This window comes from Plectropomus leopardus, chromosome 3, assembly GCF_008729295.1.
Source record: "Plectropomus leopardus isolate mb chromosome 3, YSFRI_Pleo_2.0, whole genome shotgun sequence".
Lineage (NCBI taxonomy): Eukaryota > Metazoa > Chordata > Actinopteri > Perciformes > Serranidae > Plectropomus > Plectropomus leopardus.
The window spans coordinates 32,722,306-32,741,177 of NC_056465.1; the positions used below are offsets into that span (position 1 = coordinate 32,722,306).

The window sequence follows — 18,872 nt, forward strand, 5'->3', positions numbered from 1 at the left end:
TTTCAACACATAAAAAAAAACATTTCAAGAGCTTCCTATAAAGAGTTATCAATTAATTACATACATGTTTACATTGCAATACAATCCAATACCCTGCGACAAATCCTATTTTAATATAATTATATATTTCAGTCCTTGTCTTGTTCTTACCAATACTGTTAGTTTGTAGAGTAAATGGTTTGTTTATTTTTACAGTTTGCTCTTGATTATGCCAAAATAGATTACTAAAATACTGGATTTTCTTTAAATACAGTCAAATACACCAATCAGCCAAAATATTAAAACCACTGACGGGTGTTATTCGGGTTGTAACAATGTTGGGGTCGGTGGTCTGTTACAAGTTGCCTTGGGGCACGTTGTACCCTGGCTGGTAGAGCGGGCGCCCCATATACAGAGGCTGTGTCCTCACCGCAGGTTTGATTCCAATCTGTGGCCCTTTGCTGCAGGTCATTCCCTCTCTGTACCCTCTTTCATGTTTAATACTCTAAACATATGAAAGGGAAAAAGCCATGAAAATAATCTTTTTTTAAAAAGTGACCTCATGCAATGCCATGATCAATGTCATTAACTTCTGTCAGTGGTTTTAATGTTTTGGCTAATCATTATATAAAAGCAACATAAGCTATACCCAAAAAGCTGAATATTCTCAGAGTCAAGAACTGAGGGTGGGATTTAATATGGTACAAAGTTATTGGATTGTATTGGATTTAATTAACAAATATAAAACGCATATCTCCTTTCCCTGTTATCCATTATACACATTAGATATACAATATTGTACAAAAAGTGTGAGTAATGAAGTCATCAGCTTAAGTAAAGCTGATGCACATTTATATACGAAAGCATCTCTTGCATCATGTACGCACCAGTGAGGCCAGGTACACCCACACAGACAGGACATTGTTGGGGTAGGGGTGCACATACACAGCCAGGGCGAACTCCACATTTGATGCCTGAGCGTTGTGAACTCCGGTGCTGTACACTGCCTCTATGATGGGCCCCATCTCAGAGAATGGAAGATTCAGGGGAAATCCTGAAATCTGAAAAAAAGAAAGAGCCTATTAATTATTTATGATAGGATTTTATTAATGTGACACCATGTGTTGTGCCAGCGTTTTTTTTCAAAGCAGAGAATATTTGATGACAGATTGATGACTAATGACATCATTCAGTGACTCAGTTGAGTACGTTTTTTCCAGGCGCTCCCATTTCAGTCTTACCCTGTTGTCTCCCAGTAAGCTCTGCAACTCGTGGCGGTGCCCCTCAGCTATGTCCTGCCCCCCGCTTTGCTCCAGTTTGGGTAGGAATTGTTTTAGGGTGTTGGTGCAGTAGCGGTTCCAGCGGGTTGGGTGACGGGGGCGCCACTCCATGATCTTCTCCTTCAGGGTCTTCTCAATTCTACAGAGAGTTAGATGAGTTATGAGATTTGTCTGGTGTGTAATTTCAGCCAAACAAATCAGCATGACGCAGCGTTAACTCGCCTGTCCTGAAGATCTCTTGCAGCTTCTTTGTCTGCGCGCCGATAAACCAGCTTCTCTGGCTGAAGGGAATCAGATTTAAAGGAAAATGTTAAAAAAAAACAAACATGTAAAAAGATCAAAGACAAATCTTGGACACTCACTTGTGCGCTCATCCGCCCATTGTCAGGGCAGGATCTGGTGAAAAACGGCTTCCACAAATTGGCTTTTTCTGTGTCAAAATTCATTGTCATTGGTGACGTATAATCTTGAATGTTGAACCACACCTAAAGGAGAATTCAGAGAGAACTGAATACGCTGCTGAAGGAGATGAAAAGAAAATTAGGCTTGGGTATCTATTATTCTTACTGACATTTTATCTGGGTATATGGTATATGATGGTATTTGTGTAAAACAAAACTATACACACACACACACACACACACACACAAAACTGAGCTACTGGTGACAGCAGTCACTGTAGCATTACACTGTCTAGCCTGCAATGTTGTGTTCTTATATTATGAATAAGAATTATTATAATTAAATTATTATTATAAAAATTATATTTTTATGAGGTGTATATTTCAGGTTGTAGGATACACATATTTAAAAACCTTTTACTGTTGCTGGATAAAAAAAAATCTAGCAAAGGCAAGAAACAGACAGGACATTCACAGTCTCCCAGCAAATGTACTTATTCGTCAGGCATTGTCAAAATCTTTGACAACTTTGACCAAACCTGACTAAGATCTTGGTTTGATTCAAATGTTACATTGATACAACTGCTGGCAGCTTGTAATAAATCTGTCGCTCTCTTGTCTGATTCCTGCAGTATTTTTAGAGACTATCGACAGTAACAGCAGTAGAGACTGACCTCTGATGGTGTGAGCTTTTTACTACAGTCCTCAATACAGTGTCTCTGTATCAGTTTAATAGGCAAGAGTGTCTTTGACGGTATCAAAAATCACACCTTCAAGGACTTATAAACACTCCAGTATACCTTGATGCCACCCAAACCTTTGTCACATCACGTCCTGGTGATTTGATCTCATATAGTTGCTTTCTTTCAACTCACATTGTTGGCATTGACCAGGCAACCAACTGTCTGCAGCGGGCAGAAGGTGTCGTACTGCCCGTAGTACTGACCACTGCTGGGGTTCCAGATCAGGAAGCGGTTCTGCTCTGAGGTCAAGACATATGCTGTGGGCCCCTAAAAATTAAAGATAAAACATCTTAGTGCTGCTGTAGAGAGACTCAAAGCTCTTCATTATTTGTCCAGAAAGAGACTTTTTATCTTATTAACTAATGAAGACGTGAGACAAATATGTAGAGGCATCGTTGTGGCAGACCTAAAATCTCAGGTTCACAAATGATTGTTACACACCTCTGGTATAGCGGTGCCGATTACGAGCCAGGCTTTCTTGCCCATATACAGGAAGTAGTTGCACAACAGTACAGCGTGTTCTTCTTCATCTCCTGCTAGGAGGTCGAGGAATTCCTGAAATTGGGAGGACAAGTTACTATAGGATGGACATGTTCCTCCTCTTACAGCACCACAGAGTGTTCACTCACATTACAGGTGCTCCACAGGTCACAGGCAGCAGAAAACGCAACTCCGTCTGGCAGAGAAGGGATGAGGGAGACAAAGCGGGCAACCAGGACCTGTGTGAGGTGAGGATTGAGTAAATGCGTTACAATAAATCTGATCAAAAAAGAATTAAAAATAATTACTACTTCAGAAGATAAGTAGCCCCTTCCTAGCGACTGACCGAGGCCTCCTGCGGGTTTTCGGGGAATGCGTCCAGTAACTCCTGTGGGGGGTTTAGTGGTCGAATGTAACGTGTGATGACGACCATCTTCCCATTGAGGTCTATGACGGTGGTAATGCAGGGTCGGTCCGGGTAGCTCTGTGCTGCGTCCCTCTCAAACCTCTTTGTAGCCAGCAGTACACCCTCAGCTTCGTCGCTGTCAAACTGCATCAAAAGGTCAAAGGTTACAGCGAAGAAATGCAGGCCAACACTATCTAAATTAATCAATATGCATGAAGAATTATGTGAACATATACAGGTGAAATGACTGAATGACAGTTACCTTCAGTTCCTTAATCTAGCATATGTAGCAGAGCAAAAGCAAATAAAGACACAAAAGGACGACACACATGAGAACAAATTAATACACTGATACATAACCACTGTAATAGAGCACAGGCAACACGTGAACATATATAATGAAGTATTGATATAGAAACTCAAATGAAATGGATGTTGATGGGATATGAAGACACATGAACTAAGACAAACTGGCATGTGATGATGCAGACTGGGCACTGAAAAGCAGACAGGAGCAATCCTTGATTCATACAGAAGCCAAGAACGGCTGTGCTTTCACTTAATTATTAATTATATTGTTATCTTGAGATAACGAAGCATGTTTTCTTGTGAGAACAAATGTAAAGTGCTTGAATCAACAAGAAAGGTTTTTGTATATTAATCTTTGGAGTGAAGCCATGAAACTGTTCTAATGTGTAGCTAAAACAACCATAAATCACCAGGTGTTCACAGGGTCACTGTTTATTTTTTGGTTACATAGTATTTACTTTATCCTCTACCATTATCTTCCTCTTTTTTCTGTAAATAACGATGTAAAATTGTAGATATTTGATTTTGGGTATGTGGGTGTATGCATATATGTAGGGCTAGGCGATAAAACAATAATAATATCAATCGCAAAATATCTTTTCCTCGACTGAAATATGAGACACAGTCAATAGAATGTCGATAGAGCGCAGTTCAGCCATGTTTTGACAGGAAACACGAACAGTCGACGATAATAAGAAAGGTGCTGCGGCCAACCAAATGCAGTGAACGACTTCCACTCTCGAACAGCTGCGTGTTTTGTCAGTGATGAGTACTGATTGATTTTCAGTTTAAATTAGTTGCTACAGCTGTCAAGACCCCGTCTATGCTCGCTGGCATAGCACTCCTGATCTCTGACAAAAAAACGTTAATATTAAAAGGAAAGAACGTTTTGTTTTCTTGAGGTAACAATTGATTATGTTGTTGGCTCGTGATAATTAAATTATTGACTTGTGATCTCTAGATAACAACAACAAAACTGCAGGCACTGCTTTCGGCTTCCGTACTCTGGCTCTTAAACACGACTTACCTTTTCTCGAACAGACTCTCCGGGCACCAGCTGAGGTTCGATAGTGATGAAGAGCGTGATAAATGCTCCCTCACTCAGGCTCCGCAAAGTATCATAACCGCTGTTGGTGCCATAGCTCCGCTCTTTACTGTACCCCAGCAACACTGCTGGCGTGTTCACCTTGAATGTTCCATCAATCTACCCAATGATAAAAAAAATCAGTTAGCAGTTCAAGAGTCAGGCCTGTTAAAAAATACACAACAACAAAGACTGTCACCTTGGACTGAGAATAAATGGTGCTGAAGGGAATCTTGACAGAGCCCAGCCAGTGCTTCTCTACTCGGGTATGTATTGATTTCCCTCTGTCTTTATCACTCTGAGAAGCAAAAGATTCAATAATGAAGCACAAATAATTCATTAAAGGAGCATGTTCTGATGTAATTACTGTGAGGGAGGTGAGAGAAAAAGTTTTACTCACCACTCCTGTTTCATAAACCACCTCATCATATATGTTGATGAAGACTTCGTCTCTGACTGACTGCAAGGCGGCAGCACTGTAGTCACCATTTGGGGCACTGTAGAGAGATCATACATCTGAGTTTTTCTCTAGTTTTTGGATTTGGGAGTGAGTTTTCCATGTTTACTAATAATTCTTGGACTGTCTTAGACCATAGGAATGATATGTATGAATTTTGAAAATGGATGTAGTTCCTCTCTAAGTGCACTTAGCTACAGTATCTGGAAAGAGTCACATGTTTTGGAGGTGTGTAAGTTTATGTTGTTCTGCTACCAGAATTTTAAACTTCGTTACAATACTAGTATTAAAAAATATATATACTTGATACCTCTGCAAAAAAAAGAAAGTCCTATGCACAGAAATAGTTGTTTTTTCTTTTAAATTAGTATTCTTCACACAGCGCTGGTACAGAAAAAGTCACTGAACACAAGCCTCCCGTTGAGGATGAAGTTGAGGACCAGCTGATTTTCTTCCCTGTTGTTTAATTTGTACATCTTTGGGTTAAAAATCTGTCTGTAGATCTGTTTTTTGAAAAGCTTTGGTACTTTTGATATTATCAAATGTATAGTTAACAGAGATGGTATGGTTCTAAATATGTGATACTGAAAAAGTATTAAAGTATCGATCCTTCATCAATCTTAATTTAAGCGGATAAAGCTGATTTGAAATTGGCCTGTAGCATCCAGTGGCCATAAAATACAGAAATAAATATATTTTATAAAGGACAAAAGTCAAGCCATGAAATACAAAGTCCTCACCTAAACGGTAGCTGCAGCTCCTCGTTCCAGCAGGGGTTTGGTCCATCAGCTGTGGTTGTTTGAAGTACTGTGCGCTGGAAGGACACCTCCACAAAGGGCCTCACTAGTATCTACATCACACCAATATAAACAAGCACACTCAAAATACACAATTTAGATCAAATGTCAATAAAGACCTTGCTGCCAGTTAGCTGTAAGTTACAGTTAAGGTGTACTGAACCTGACTGACGAGCCAATCACTGCCCTGGATGACAGCCTGAGACGACTGTCCTGGTTTACTGAAAAGAAAAAAATCCACGATGAGAAGTTCAGCGTTCTGTCAGGTGTCTAAAGAGCACGCATAATTCGAATTTTTGAGGGCAAATGAAGATTTTTACTCAACACTATTCTGAATTTGACTGAGTGCACTCACTTGCTATGGGGCCTGCGGACGGGGATGTCGTAGGCACGGATGATGTTGACCAGCAGTTTAATGTCTCCATCAGTCAGATTCTGAGCTGTCACCTTCTTTCTCTCCTTCCTCTGAGGTTTCAGCGGCCGCTTTGGTTCGGCCAGCTTGAAAAGGTTCATCCCTAGAATCCTGATGGTCAAGACAAACAGCCTTATTAGTTAGTCAACAGTCAACAAAGGACTGCAAATTGCTCATATAAATGGATGTCGAAATGAACGCAAAAAAATAGCTTCATTCAAAGTGTGGGATATGATTATTACCACCAAAAGTACTCAGTCCCTTCAGGTATCTGCGATTTTATCATCACACTACTAATTAAGAGGCGATGTTTACTTTGGCAGTTTGATTTTCTTGACTTTTTATGGTATAGTAAGAGCTGCTGAAAAATTAGACCATTAAGGAGTAAAAGTGTTTTGTTGAACTGTGGCACTGGGTGCCACCAGAAAGACGACCGCTTGTTTTAACAAAGAAAATATAGGAGTATATTATAGGCGAAACTCTGCAAGTCCCATGGTGCCTTGCAAAGTGTTTTAACATGTGTTGCTGTAGCAGAGGCTCGAAAAATCAGGATAAGCACATAATAAACAGCATTATTTCATGAAGAATAGTTGCATGGATGGTTTGTTACACTTGGAAGGGAGCTGTCTTTCAGTATTTATACAGCAAGCAAAGCTTGATTAATGACTTTCACATTTATTCTGTGATAAATATGTAATTTTGGTATATAAAATAAACATTTTAACAATAATACAGATTATTACTGTATTAGAAAAATATTATGTGAGGCACACATTAGTAAAATTGTAACCTTTACCAATTCTTGTAATTTTATAGTGGATAAATAAATAAAATTAATCTAATTTTTTGAGAAAATACCAAAAAAATCTAACTTTTTTGGTGAAATAAACTGCAAAATCCTAAAAGGACTGAATACTACACAAGGTCTATAGTCACTACAGTGCTGGTACTCTGGGTTCAAACTACATGGAGGAGCAGAAACACAGGGGTGTGACAGAGGGTGGAAGAAAAAGAAAGAAACTCATACCCTGGACCTGCACCACTGTTAAAAACGCATGCAGAAAAATAACAGAAAATGAAACGGCAAAGATTATAACATTCACTTTCAATACTAAAAAACTTGCAAAGCAACACCCAACATTGCGATTGGAGTCGACAGTTTTACATTATTATGAACGTATCTGCACAAATGCCATCAAAGACTAAAATTAATTTCAGATTTTCTGTTATCATGTCCACATGTTGAGAACCTGCTCTGAAACACTGCTGTGAGCAGATCCAGAGGACAGTATTACTCATCCAGGGGAATGTTGTGTTGAGTTCAAGATCAAATAGACCGAGGCAGCACCAGGCCAAAAAACATACTTACATCAGCCTGTGATTTATATCAGCCCTGCCACTCGCTGTGATACGTTGATTTGGCTCTTGATCCCACAGTTCAAAGTAATCCAAGTTATCTAACCTTTCCTTTACAACTTGAGCAGGCACTGTCTGTTACGTTTCAGTTCATTTTGACAAGAGGAATAAGCAAAAGATTAAAAAAAAAAAAAAGATAAATTCCGTGCATACACACGTAAATCACTATTTGGTGATTGGCAAGAAAGCAAAAGTTACGGTAACATGCATAACACAAACATGAAAGAATGTCAGTTGTGAAAGATGGGAGTTAAAAGTGAGACAGACTATTTAGTGCGTTAATTCCTGGGAGAGTATTTACCCGATGCTTGGTATCTCCTCTTCCATCACCAAGTCAGACAGAAGGTAGTGATGTTTAGCAAGAAGAAATCTGTTGATGACTGACTCTCGGATCTGAGGAAAATGCCAAGATTATACAACAAGTTAAGACTCTGACCCTCCTTAGAGGTGTTTATGTATGTATGCGTACACTGTACTGTGTATGTGTACGTATGTATATGTATGTTGAAGAGGGATCGAAGTGCCGAGGTGGGTTCTGTTGGATGTTTTTGTTATGGTTTTCTGGTTTTATTTGTCTATTTCGGTTTAATTTTATATTCTTTTTTGCCTTTTTCTGACTGTGTATCCTTTTATATCTAAATAATTTGTATTCTAAATGTCAGTATATATGAATATTATTAAAATCAATAAATAATTTGAATGACAAGATTACTCATCAGATTATTAATGCAATTATATGCTTGAGATATACACACATGTTTAAGTCAGATGGGCTACTCACCTTCTGGAGGTGTTTGGCCGTTCTGGCTCGGTGTGAATCCAGATGTTCTTTAGCCTCAACTTTCTCTTCTTCTTTCAGTCTCTTCTCATATTCCTGAAATCATTTTTAAATAAAAAGAGAAAAAAAAGAGTTAGCCTAACACAGAGCTAAAGCATCCTCACTCTGCCGTAACGATCATATTCTACAAGTAAATATTTGTAAAGCTGACCTCAAACACTTTATCAGCGACCTCTCTCTCCAAAGCAGGAACACACTTGTAATTTCGAAACTCTGCAACTTCCTGGTTCCTGAGTTTGAGCAGGTGAAATCTTTTGGACCTCTCCAACTCTTCATCAGTCACAAAGTTAAACTCTTCCTGCAGCTGCTCCAGACGGAAATACTCCGGAGCTGTCACCTCTCCGCTACTGGCCACCTGGTGAACCACAGGAACAAAGAAAGAAGACACTGCAAAAATCAAGAAGTCTTCCAGAGTGTTGAGACCTCTTTTTTATGCACAATTCTGTATTCTGATACACACTTTTAGCAGCTGCATGATGGAGGCATTTTTTGGATCATTGGGGTCTAGTCGAGACTGCGTGGCCCACTCTCCAATTTTTTTCATGTCATACAGTCCAGATGCCCCGATATATGTGACAGCATCAAGACGACCCAAACCACTAAAAACACACACAAAAAAAGAGATTAATGAGACATTACTGAGAGTAAAATTTACCTTTAGGCAGTTTGTTAGATGTTAAGTGACAGACTCAAAGGTTGGCTAAACTTATCATTAAAATTATTTTTTGTGATTGCTTTCACCCAGTGAAAATGTCATCGTAATAATCAGCTACATTCCTAAAAAAAATATTTTCCTGAAGAATATTGTTTTCAAGAATTTGTTGTTGTTTGTTTTATTTAGTGAGTTGGTGTCATGTTGTGCAGTGTGTAATATTCATAACCTAAAGTGCAAAGTGCAACACACTTCAGAGGTATTCAATTATGATTTGGTTACTGAAAAATGTGATAGATGATTATGATGTGATATGCATACAAATATGTTATGATATATACAATATTTTTTCAGAAAATGTTCAGTCTTTTAGATTAAATTGTGCTAAATTTGGACTGTTTTCTAAGTGTTTTTCTTACATGTAGACTGGTCAACTAGTTTAAACTTCTGTGTAATCTTTAGGGAAATTAGAAACATCCCTTTTGTTTTATCCTATAAACTACAGATTGCATATGCCATACACTACTAAGAATTATTTCCCATACTATGCTTTTTTAGACATGTTACAGCCACTGTATGTGTCTTACTTTAATGATATATGACACTAAACTTGCAGACACCCAAACTTTCAGACAAGTGCAGGAAACTCTGAAATCAATGTTTTGGACTGCGCATTAAAAATGAATGATGATCCATCAGAAAATACAATTTGAATATTTTCTTGTGTGCTCTCATTATTGCAGGCATCAGTGTGTCAGACTTTTCAGAAACTTACCCTGCAGCATAACCTTTGATGCTAAATTAAATCAGTTTAACATGATTTATTACCTACATTAACAAAGCTTCAAGTCTGAGCACGTTGCCAAGTTTAAATCGTGCTGACATAAACTGAAACTACTGGCTGCCGGGAGGCTAGATGATATTCCTGAATATTAATACCTGTGGTGTGTTTTGGAAGATGATCAGCAGTTATATAAAACATACAGGATATGTTTATTCATGGGTTAAATATTCACAACCACAAGTACTGTCCTCTAAGTGACATTACCTGTGTTTGCCGGCAAGTTGTTGAGACACAGGAGGGGCGAGTGGTACATCGTCCTCCCCAGTCCCCCAAGAAACACAGCACGCCACCTTCCCAGAGGTCAGCAGGGTCTGTTTGTTACTGCCATCGGCCTCAAAGGAGAGGGGCACGTCTGACGAGGCATAAAGAGAGGATGAGACACAGGAAGACAGGGACTGAGAATACTGAAAGTCCCTGTTCAACAAGTGGGAGGGCAATAAATCATATAAACACAGATGTTATCCTTGGGACGGGAATATAGTTGTGGACAACATTTGGTGATGTTGTTGTTGTTGTTTAGTGATGTTATGTGACTTCTCCTCTTACAATTACACTCCAAGAAGCATGGCGATGGATGTTCAAAACATGAGCAGGTTTATTTCAATTGCAGCCATCGCACTAGCCATCATTACTTCCAATCAAAAGTGATGTGGCCGTGTTATGTAAGCAATATTGGAAAGGTAAGCCCCTTATACATGGGAGCGACCACTTATGAGGGATTTCTGGGAGGTGATAGTCCACAATTTTACAGAGGAATTGTAGATTCTAAACTTCCGGATGATCCGCTCAACTTTTAAAGAGTTAAGTGATGCAATAACAGCTCTTGTAGCTTCTGCCACATCATGAGGGAGCCAGTTCCTACTGACAAGCACATAGCCATACCATCACACCTATCGTGTCAGGTCTGAGCGAGTGTAATATGAAGGCTTTTACCACTTCCAACACCCTCGTGGTCGAACATCACTCGCTGGTTGCTGCTGAACTCAAATTCCTCAAGAGGGACCTTGCCCGTCAAAACTGAGGGTTCTGGCACCGGGACAAACACTTGAGCCAGAAGGGAGCACGATGAGCCAATCTCCTCAAACACCTGCCCATAGACACATACACACACACAGATATGAGAAAAGAAAACTGTTCATGTTGTAATCTATCAAGCAGATGTGTGGATGAGATAAAGTGGCATCCTGATAAATGTTTCTGTACCTGCAAATTGATGCTTTGTGGACAGTTGACTATCTTGAGATTGAAAATCTGGCCAAACTGCACCCTGAAATCAGTGTTCAAGGAGCCGCTGTCTGTCCGGGAGACTTCTTTGCCGTTGTATAGGATCTTGACGAAAAGAGAGCGCCTTGTAACATCCTCTCTTCGAGCTATTTCAGGCCTACAACCAAAAGTAAACAAACATGATGAGAAACATTCACAGTGCTACAATAACAGCGCAGTGAAAGCCTTTCATTTTGGATTCAGGGTTACCCTCTTGCTTTTCTAAAAACAAGTGAAAAATCTGCTAAGGGGCATTATACTGCAGATTTATTTAGCAGTCAAAGTAACACTAACCCTTCCCCTGTTTCTTACTTTTTTTTTTTAAAGAAACCGAGACTTTGTCTGTGTTCCTGCTCATACCTGGGGCAGAGTTCACTGGCGGTGATGTTTCCAGATGCAGACAGCTCAGGGATCAGGATGGATTCTCCTGGTTTCCTGCGTATCCTGGAGGCTTTCTCTCTGACCCGCTGCTCTATAGAGTTAAAATCTGGTTTTTCTGGAGGCTCCGGCTTTTGGGGGCCTTCTTCACTGGGCCCTTCTGACTCGCTCACGTCCTGCTCTTCATCTTCCTCTTCTGTGTCATCCTGTGCCTGGCCTTTCTTCTTCTTTTTTCTCTTCTTCTTTTTTTCCTTCTAAAAACATAGTTTGTATGTATTAACATAAATATACATATGTTCACCTAAGGTGCAAGACTGTCTTCATTTCACACCAGAACTTAATTTACTTACGACTCTTCAGGAGAGATAATATTAAAGGTAAGATGATTCTACATCACAGATTTTGCTTGTACAGTAATATGTCTATGTTTTGTCGTTCAATTTGCTGCATTGTAATTTATTGTATTACCGTTGCTGAGGTATTTCTACACGCCTGTTTGGGTTTCTCACCTCTCCGGCACCTGTTTATCTGTATTCTTTTATACCCTTTTTCTGTTACCGTTTTTAATGGTGCAAAAAAATAAAATTAAATGAAGTAACTAACTACATCCAACTAAACTATACTTAATAAATATTCAGCTTGATTGATAATCCCAGTTCATAAAACTTCAAATATATAAATATTGCAATACTTTTATCAGCGGGGCCACAGGCTTAACCATTACACAAATACCAATATATTTTACCTGCAGTAAGTGAATATGGGCTGATATCAGCGTAGCCAATTTATCCATTTAACTCTAGTAGTTACCTGCTTCCTTCTCCAGAGCTTCCACTCTTCCAGCTGTTTCTTGTACTCGGCCAGCTTTCTCTGATAATCCTCTTCGGTTTCTGCCTCCAGTTCCACAACCTCTGCCAAGATTTCATCTTCATACTCTCGCTCATCTGACTCCCGGTCCACATTTTCTCTGGAGCAAAGTTTAAAAAAAAAACAACAACACATTAATAAAAAGGGTACAAGCATCTGTAGAACACTATAATAAGAAAATACGAACATTATCCAACATTATTCTCTGAGATAGAGCTTTAGAGACTTACTTTCTGAGGTAGAGCTTGAAGGATGTGTTGGTATACTTTTGAAAGTCTCTCAGGGCCTTGATCTCCTTCCACACTTTAACTGTGTTCTTCAGCAGAGTCCTGTCCTTCTCCTGCTCAGTGTCTCGCAGCTGCCGAGTGTTCCTGTGATATTCAGGGGAGTATCGTACAACAGGAATGTTGGCCATCATGGTGCTAAAGGGTACTGGTTTCCAGACTGAACATAAACTGGAGAACTCACCTAATCTCCCGACTGTACTCTGATATCCTCTGCTGCATGGCTTGAGTGAGGCTCGCCCCGCCATGGATCTCCAGCATATTCCGAAGCGCACTCCTCAGTCCGTTCAACTACAGCACACAGAAAATGCATGATATATTTATGCAGCATATTTGAATAAAGCAACAAATTCAGGAGTGTAAGGAAGTTTCACAGAGCTTTGCTATTCAGTAAAGTTTACCTTGTCAGTCAGGTGTCCCGTGAGATTATTTTTCTGCCTGGTGAGGTACTGATCATACAGCTGAGCCAGACGAGCCCCCAGGACATGTTCACGACTGAAGAGCGGGTGATGGGAGAAGATCAGCCCAGCAACATCAACATCAAGCTGGTAGTCCCCCTCGGGGTCCGCTGCACCAGAGATATACTGATTTGCATACTTGGACTTCACTGCCTGGGGGAGAGAACAACATCATCCATCATGCAATGTTGTGGAAAATAATAATCACAGTGAAAAATACTCATTGCTAGTGGCTTGCTTGAGCGTATCTAAGTATGTGTGCAAGTGTAAAGGAAGCATGAAATAGTTGGCAAGAGCATCAGGGGGTACTGTAATAAAAAGTCACGCATGACAACAATGTAAAATAAACACTCAATTAAACTACAATGAACGCTCTGTTTTAGAGATGATCGAATACGGCAGCTGTTCCTGTCTCCAGGGGAAAAAAATGCGTGTTAAGTTCTTTGGGGGTTTTCCACTCAGACACTCCCAACCAGTGAACCAGATCTGAGTGTAACCTGCATTGTCAGTTTTGTTTTTTTCCACAGTTTCCATATTTGCCATATTTTGCTTCTGTGGTAAGTCATTTAGTCATTTAGAAATATTAACAATGTCCAGAATTAGCTGCCGTCAATCAGGATGCAGATGGACCATAGTGTCTGATTGCTCACAGAATTTGTCAATGAACTGTAACAAACACATTACTGCAAATTGGAGATCAATAGGTACGTTCACATGCATTATTGTACATTTACATTGAATACATAATCCAAAGAGGCCACTCAACAATATGATTCTCCGAATCATTCTCCGTTTTTCCAAAGAAACTGAAATTTGTCTTGTTGATGCTCAGATGTTTTGTTAAATTTATTTAATTTCCACATGATCAAGTTGTTTTAATTTTTCCGTATTTATTTAGCCCAATATCAACAAAAAGGAGCTAAAATTCAGTTTCTATTCCAGCTCCTCCACTGAAGAGAACTTCACAGCTTGTATTTCTTTTAACGTCCACAATGCCCAGGTGGAGTTTTGATGTAGCTGATATTGTCTGTAGAGATGATATCACAGATGTGTCAGCATCCACCTCTGCTCTATTCCCTGATAACAAACCACTCCCTGCTCCTTTGTACCAAATGCCAAACTGCCCTTTTGCTTTTTTTTTTCAAAATGGCAAAAAGGTTACAGAACACTCAAGTCTGAGAGTGCCACCACACTTCCAGTGTATGAATGTGCACGGTGCGTTAGATGTGGCAAATGGACGGAGTGATCGAAGTGAGTGTGGGTGTGTGTCTGACCTTCCTGTACACGGTTTGCAGCGTGGGGTCCAGGTCCTCCTCCATGTGGAAGAGAGGCGGTCTAGTGGATGATTCCTTTATGGGGTCCGGCAGAGCCAAGATCCTGCCGTCATCTCCAAACCACTTCTTTCCCTTGATAAATAATGCAAAATATATATATTGTAAAGAACTCACAGGTTCAGAGCAAGTGAAACTGTTGAGCTGTCTGTTATGTTGGTTGAAATTACCTCGTCTGTTTTCAAAATGCGGTTCTCCAGAATGTTCTCATTGGTCAGCGATACAGAAGGCCTCTCCCCTACATACAGACCCTCGTCCTCCAGGTAACGAGGTTTCATGTTCTCTGGCAATTTGTTGGAGGTTAAGACTGTGACAATGAGAGATAAAGGTAGTTAGGATATAGTAAACATTCTCAGCATAATATTAAAGCTGACATCACAGGATCTGAAAGCTGTGGTTGTGAATCAGGTGGTTTAGTACATTACAGAATACCTGTTCGAAAGCTCGGTACAAAGAGGTGCTCATTCTCTTGAAGAACACGTCTTTGGTAGCCAATATACTCTGCTTTCTTCACTTCCAGGAAGTCCTGTGACGACTGTCCAATGACGAATAAATCCTCATCTTCATCTCGCACAAGAGGAGCTTCTTCACTCTAAAGCGGGACAAAGAATATGAAGTGCTGCAGATCTATTTGGTCTTATGCAATTGTTGCTACAGAACAGGTAGAAACTGTTATCAGGGTTCCCATGCATTTTCATGGAGAAAATGTTAAAACTTATCAAGGACCCATGATCATCCCTCCCCCCATTTACCCAGCAAATTTAAAATATATCAGATTCAAACTTTCAAAATGTTAGCTAGCTGGCATACATTAAGGGGAGAAAATGAAGAAACATACGAGATGGTAAACAAAATATTAACACATTGACACACATTGGAGGTACGTAACATCGAAAGCTACAGAAAAAATATCTGTTGTCATGTTACATTATGTGGTAGATAATCCACAGAAGATTACAATCTCAACTATTTCATAACACACAACAAAATGCCATGACTTTCCAAAAACTTTCAAAGACTTTTGGAATATGTGATTTTGAAATTCCAAGACTTTTCCAGTTTTTTCATGGCTGTAGGAACCCTGAATTAGTATACAAACAGATGATTTCTTACAATATTATTGTTGGTGTCTTACCTGGTCTTCATTTTCATCTTGATTATCCTCTTCAGCATCTTCCTGCTCTACGGCTTCATCTTCTTCTTCATCTTCGCCTCCGTCAGCTGTTTTTTTCTGTTTTTCTCTTTTCTTGCCCTTCTTCTCCATCTCGTCTGGTGGCTCTGGCTCAAAGTTGAGTGTAAAGAAATTGTACGTATCCTCAGCAGTCAGTTCGCCTTCTCCTACCTGTTTTTACAAAGAACCAATAAATAAATACAACAGAAATACTTCATTCTGAAAAAGGTCAATCTTGTCTCCAGCCTTACTCGTCTTGCTGCTTCTCTGAACTTGACCCTTGTGCTGAGTGCCAGAGGGTCATCATGTCTTCCTGCTCTGTCTGGATGAACCTGTTAAACACTCGGAGTTAAACCTCCACTGCACTGGTTACAAGCAACGCTAGAAGATGCTATGCCATCACAGGTAATGTAGATGCTCACCTCTCGGTCAAACCGTGTTACAGGTTCCCTGTCTCGGAGGCCTTGAAGGCGACTTGTTGGCTCGAGAGTGGCCTCCTGCTGCTGAAGGCTCTCACCTTTAGACTGGAACACAAGAGGCCATCAATACTTTTAATTCATGATTTGCAAATGCAAGTTTTTGCAAAAACAGGTAGTTTTTGTGTCTTTTATGATCTTATTAAAAATACAAGCTTATTTCTGGAAAAAAAGACAGTGGGTTTACTCTGGCTGCTCTCAGTTTCTCTTCCAAGCGCCGTGTCACAGAGCTGTCTAAATGCTTAGAGCTGGGAGTTTGCTGAATTCTCAAGGAGAGACCTAGAAGGCAAAGCACATCATGAAACACGTAACAATTACATGTGTTATTTAGTGTTGCGCTATTACTGACTGATGATCTCAAATCAAATGCTGGTGCCGACTGCTTGGATATTGTCATTTTTATACTCATGTAATATGGGTAAGGGTTTTATATGGGTTTATTTTGAAATGTTTACACATACTTTTAAATATTTACATCCTGTGCCATTTGTTTACTCTTACTGTATTTCTATTTTTATATGCTTTTATACCACGCTGGTACTTATTTCTTTCTTGTAAAAATTTCTCAGTGCTGGCATTAGAGTGACTGTAACTACCCACAATTTCCCCGTCGGGATCAATAAAATATTTCTGATTCTGAATTTGTATTTTTTTTTTTCCATGATGTCTGTCTGTAACTTTTGTTGCTGCCTGTCTTGGCCAGGCCACTCTTAAAAATGAGATTCTCAAGATGTTTTTCTGGTTAAATTAAATAAATATTGACAATTAAAGATCTTAAAGTGCAATTCTGATACTGCTGCCAGTATTTTTTAATGACGAAGGACAGAAGCAAGTTTAAAGAGAACATGGACACTAACCTCTCTGAGAACCAGTTGGGGGTCTTGACAAAACCACCGGGTCAGCTGCCTTTTCAGCTGAGCCCTCATCTTCACTTTGGTGCTGAACGGTGGAGATCTCCTCCACATCGTCATCATGGGACTCCTGAGCTGAAGACTGGTCAAGCAGCTATAATATGCCAAGGGATGTAACATTATGCACAAAAATGCTGCTGGAGTTAGAGCTTGAACTTTAATGCAGTTAACGGAATTAAAGGATGCAAAAAGGAGATGTACCCTTTTCTTCCGCCTCTGTCTTTGAGCCCTAATGGTGCGTTTCAGTGTCTCTCCGGGGTCTTCCTCGCTGCTTTGAGGTTCCTGGTGCAACAGAGGCATACTGTAAGACAAACAACAACAGCAAGACTGCACACACAAACTTTACTTCTATCCACACTGCTATTTAGCACAGCTGGAAAGGGGTTCAGTGGTTGAGGGAAAAGAGGAAGAAATAGGTGTTGAGCAGCCAGCAGCACACATGTGGGCGACTACAGCCTAAAAGCTGAGCTACAAAACACACCAACCTTCATTGTCGTTTGCAGTTTCTCCTCACTCAAATTGGTAGACGAAACCAAAGCCTATCAAGTATAATTTTAGATTAACTTAAGTGTTAGGAGCTCCTTTTATCTGTGTTCCTGTGTGTTTTTAACTTTGAAGTGTGTATAAAATGAGTGAGGACACTCCTCCAGGCCATGCTGAGTCTTGTCAGGGAGGACTCTTGTTCACTGTCAGTCCACAGAGACAACTCAGTGTGTGATCTTTATCTGCAGTAACATAACGTTTAAAACTTTACCTGAATGTCGTCCTCATGTTTGTTTTTTACCAGAGTTTCTTGCAAAGCACGTCGTTTCTTCCGCAGTTTTTCACGAATGTCACTAGAATAGAAATAGAGAAAACATGTTAACAAATAGAGGTAACGTTAGCTTATGTAGCTAAAAGTGGCGTCTCGAGACATATAGCCGACTAAAGTTACATGAAAGCGGTTAAATAAGAAAGAAAACAACTAGGTTACCTTGAGGATGCCAGTGTGGTGACGGTAATTTTCTGTACAGTAAAGAAAAAGTCACTTCAGGAGTGTGACCACTGCAGTTGTGGTCTAGCTAACGTTAACGGTTAGTTTGTGTTACCCGGCTAGCGTTTACATGCTACAACATATACATATCTGCGCTCCCGTCGCTTTTATCCAAATGTATGATTTTCCGAGAGACATATATTTCTCTCTAAATACCATAGACTTTACAAAATAAGTCTATGGTCAATTTTTAGCAAACGAGCGCCGTTACCGCTGCCTAGTAACGAGATAAACTACCCCTCAACCTACCTTGAAAACAAGCGGCGATCACTGTTTTTATAAAAAGTACCGCCCCACTTTGTTGTGATTGGCTAATACGTTGCTTCGAAATATCCTTGTGATTGGATGCTGGCTATTACTGACGTTGTCGTTGACCAATGATAACCTCTTTAACGCACCACTTGATTTGTAAGATATGTACTAAGTCTCTTACATGTATCGTGCCAAAATATTAAAATCTGACTTTTTAATCTCTATTATTTTTTTTTATTTGATTTGAATCTATTTAGCACGTATTAAAAACAATGGTATACATTTTAAAAAAAGGAGGCATGCAGGGGAATCCCAGAAAACCCTCAAACATATACAATCTCTAAATATCG

At 39.7% G+C, this 18,872-nt stretch overlaps 1 protein-coding gene across 3 annotated transcripts; it reads right to left on the reverse strand.

Annotated features, from left to right (window-relative positions):
• Nucleotides 1–147: 147 nt before the first annotated feature.
• Nucleotides 148–18,469, reverse strand: cc2d2a (coiled-coil and C2 domain containing 2A). Of its 3 annotated transcripts, XM_042483516.1 has the most exons (39): nucleotides 18,211–18,469; nucleotides 17,992–18,073; nucleotides 17,723–17,776; nucleotides 17,439–17,519; nucleotides 17,184–17,331; nucleotides 16,514–16,605; nucleotides 16,273–16,374; nucleotides 16,102–16,182; nucleotides 15,815–16,021; nucleotides 15,112–15,271; nucleotides 14,850–14,986; nucleotides 14,623–14,754; nucleotides 13,292–13,501; nucleotides 13,075–13,181; nucleotides 12,837–12,977; nucleotides 12,550–12,706; nucleotides 11,722–11,993; nucleotides 11,302–11,479; nucleotides 11,032–11,185; nucleotides 10,303–10,450; nucleotides 9,063–9,201; nucleotides 8,754–8,957; nucleotides 8,546–8,638; nucleotides 8,066–8,157; nucleotides 6,292–6,459; nucleotides 6,100–6,157; nucleotides 5,880–5,989; nucleotides 5,083–5,179; nucleotides 4,882–4,980; nucleotides 4,626–4,802; nucleotides 3,552–3,566; nucleotides 3,230–3,433; nucleotides 3,033–3,122; nucleotides 2,845–2,958; nucleotides 2,536–2,670; nucleotides 1,622–1,744; nucleotides 1,482–1,540; nucleotides 1,221–1,398; nucleotides 148–1,040 (listed from the first exon to the last, which is right to left on the reverse strand). In XM_042483516.1, the coding sequence occupies exons 3-39, from the start codon at nucleotides 17,726–17,728 to the stop codon at nucleotides 855–857; spliced, it is 4,854 nt and encodes a 1,617-aa protein (XP_042339450.1). In that variant the 5' UTR covers nucleotides 17,729–17,776; nucleotides 17,992–18,073; nucleotides 18,211–18,469; the 3' UTR covers nucleotides 148–854. The 3 variants fall into 3 exon arrangements, with proteins under 3 accessions (XP_042339450.1, XP_042339465.1, XP_042339458.1); XM_042483531.1 differs by lacking the exon at nucleotides 3,552–3,566; XM_042483524.1 differs by lacking the exons at nucleotides 17,992–18,073; nucleotides 18,211–18,469 and having other exon boundaries at nucleotides 17,723–17,985.
• Between the last annotated feature and the right edge of the window lie 403 nt (nucleotides 18,470–18,872).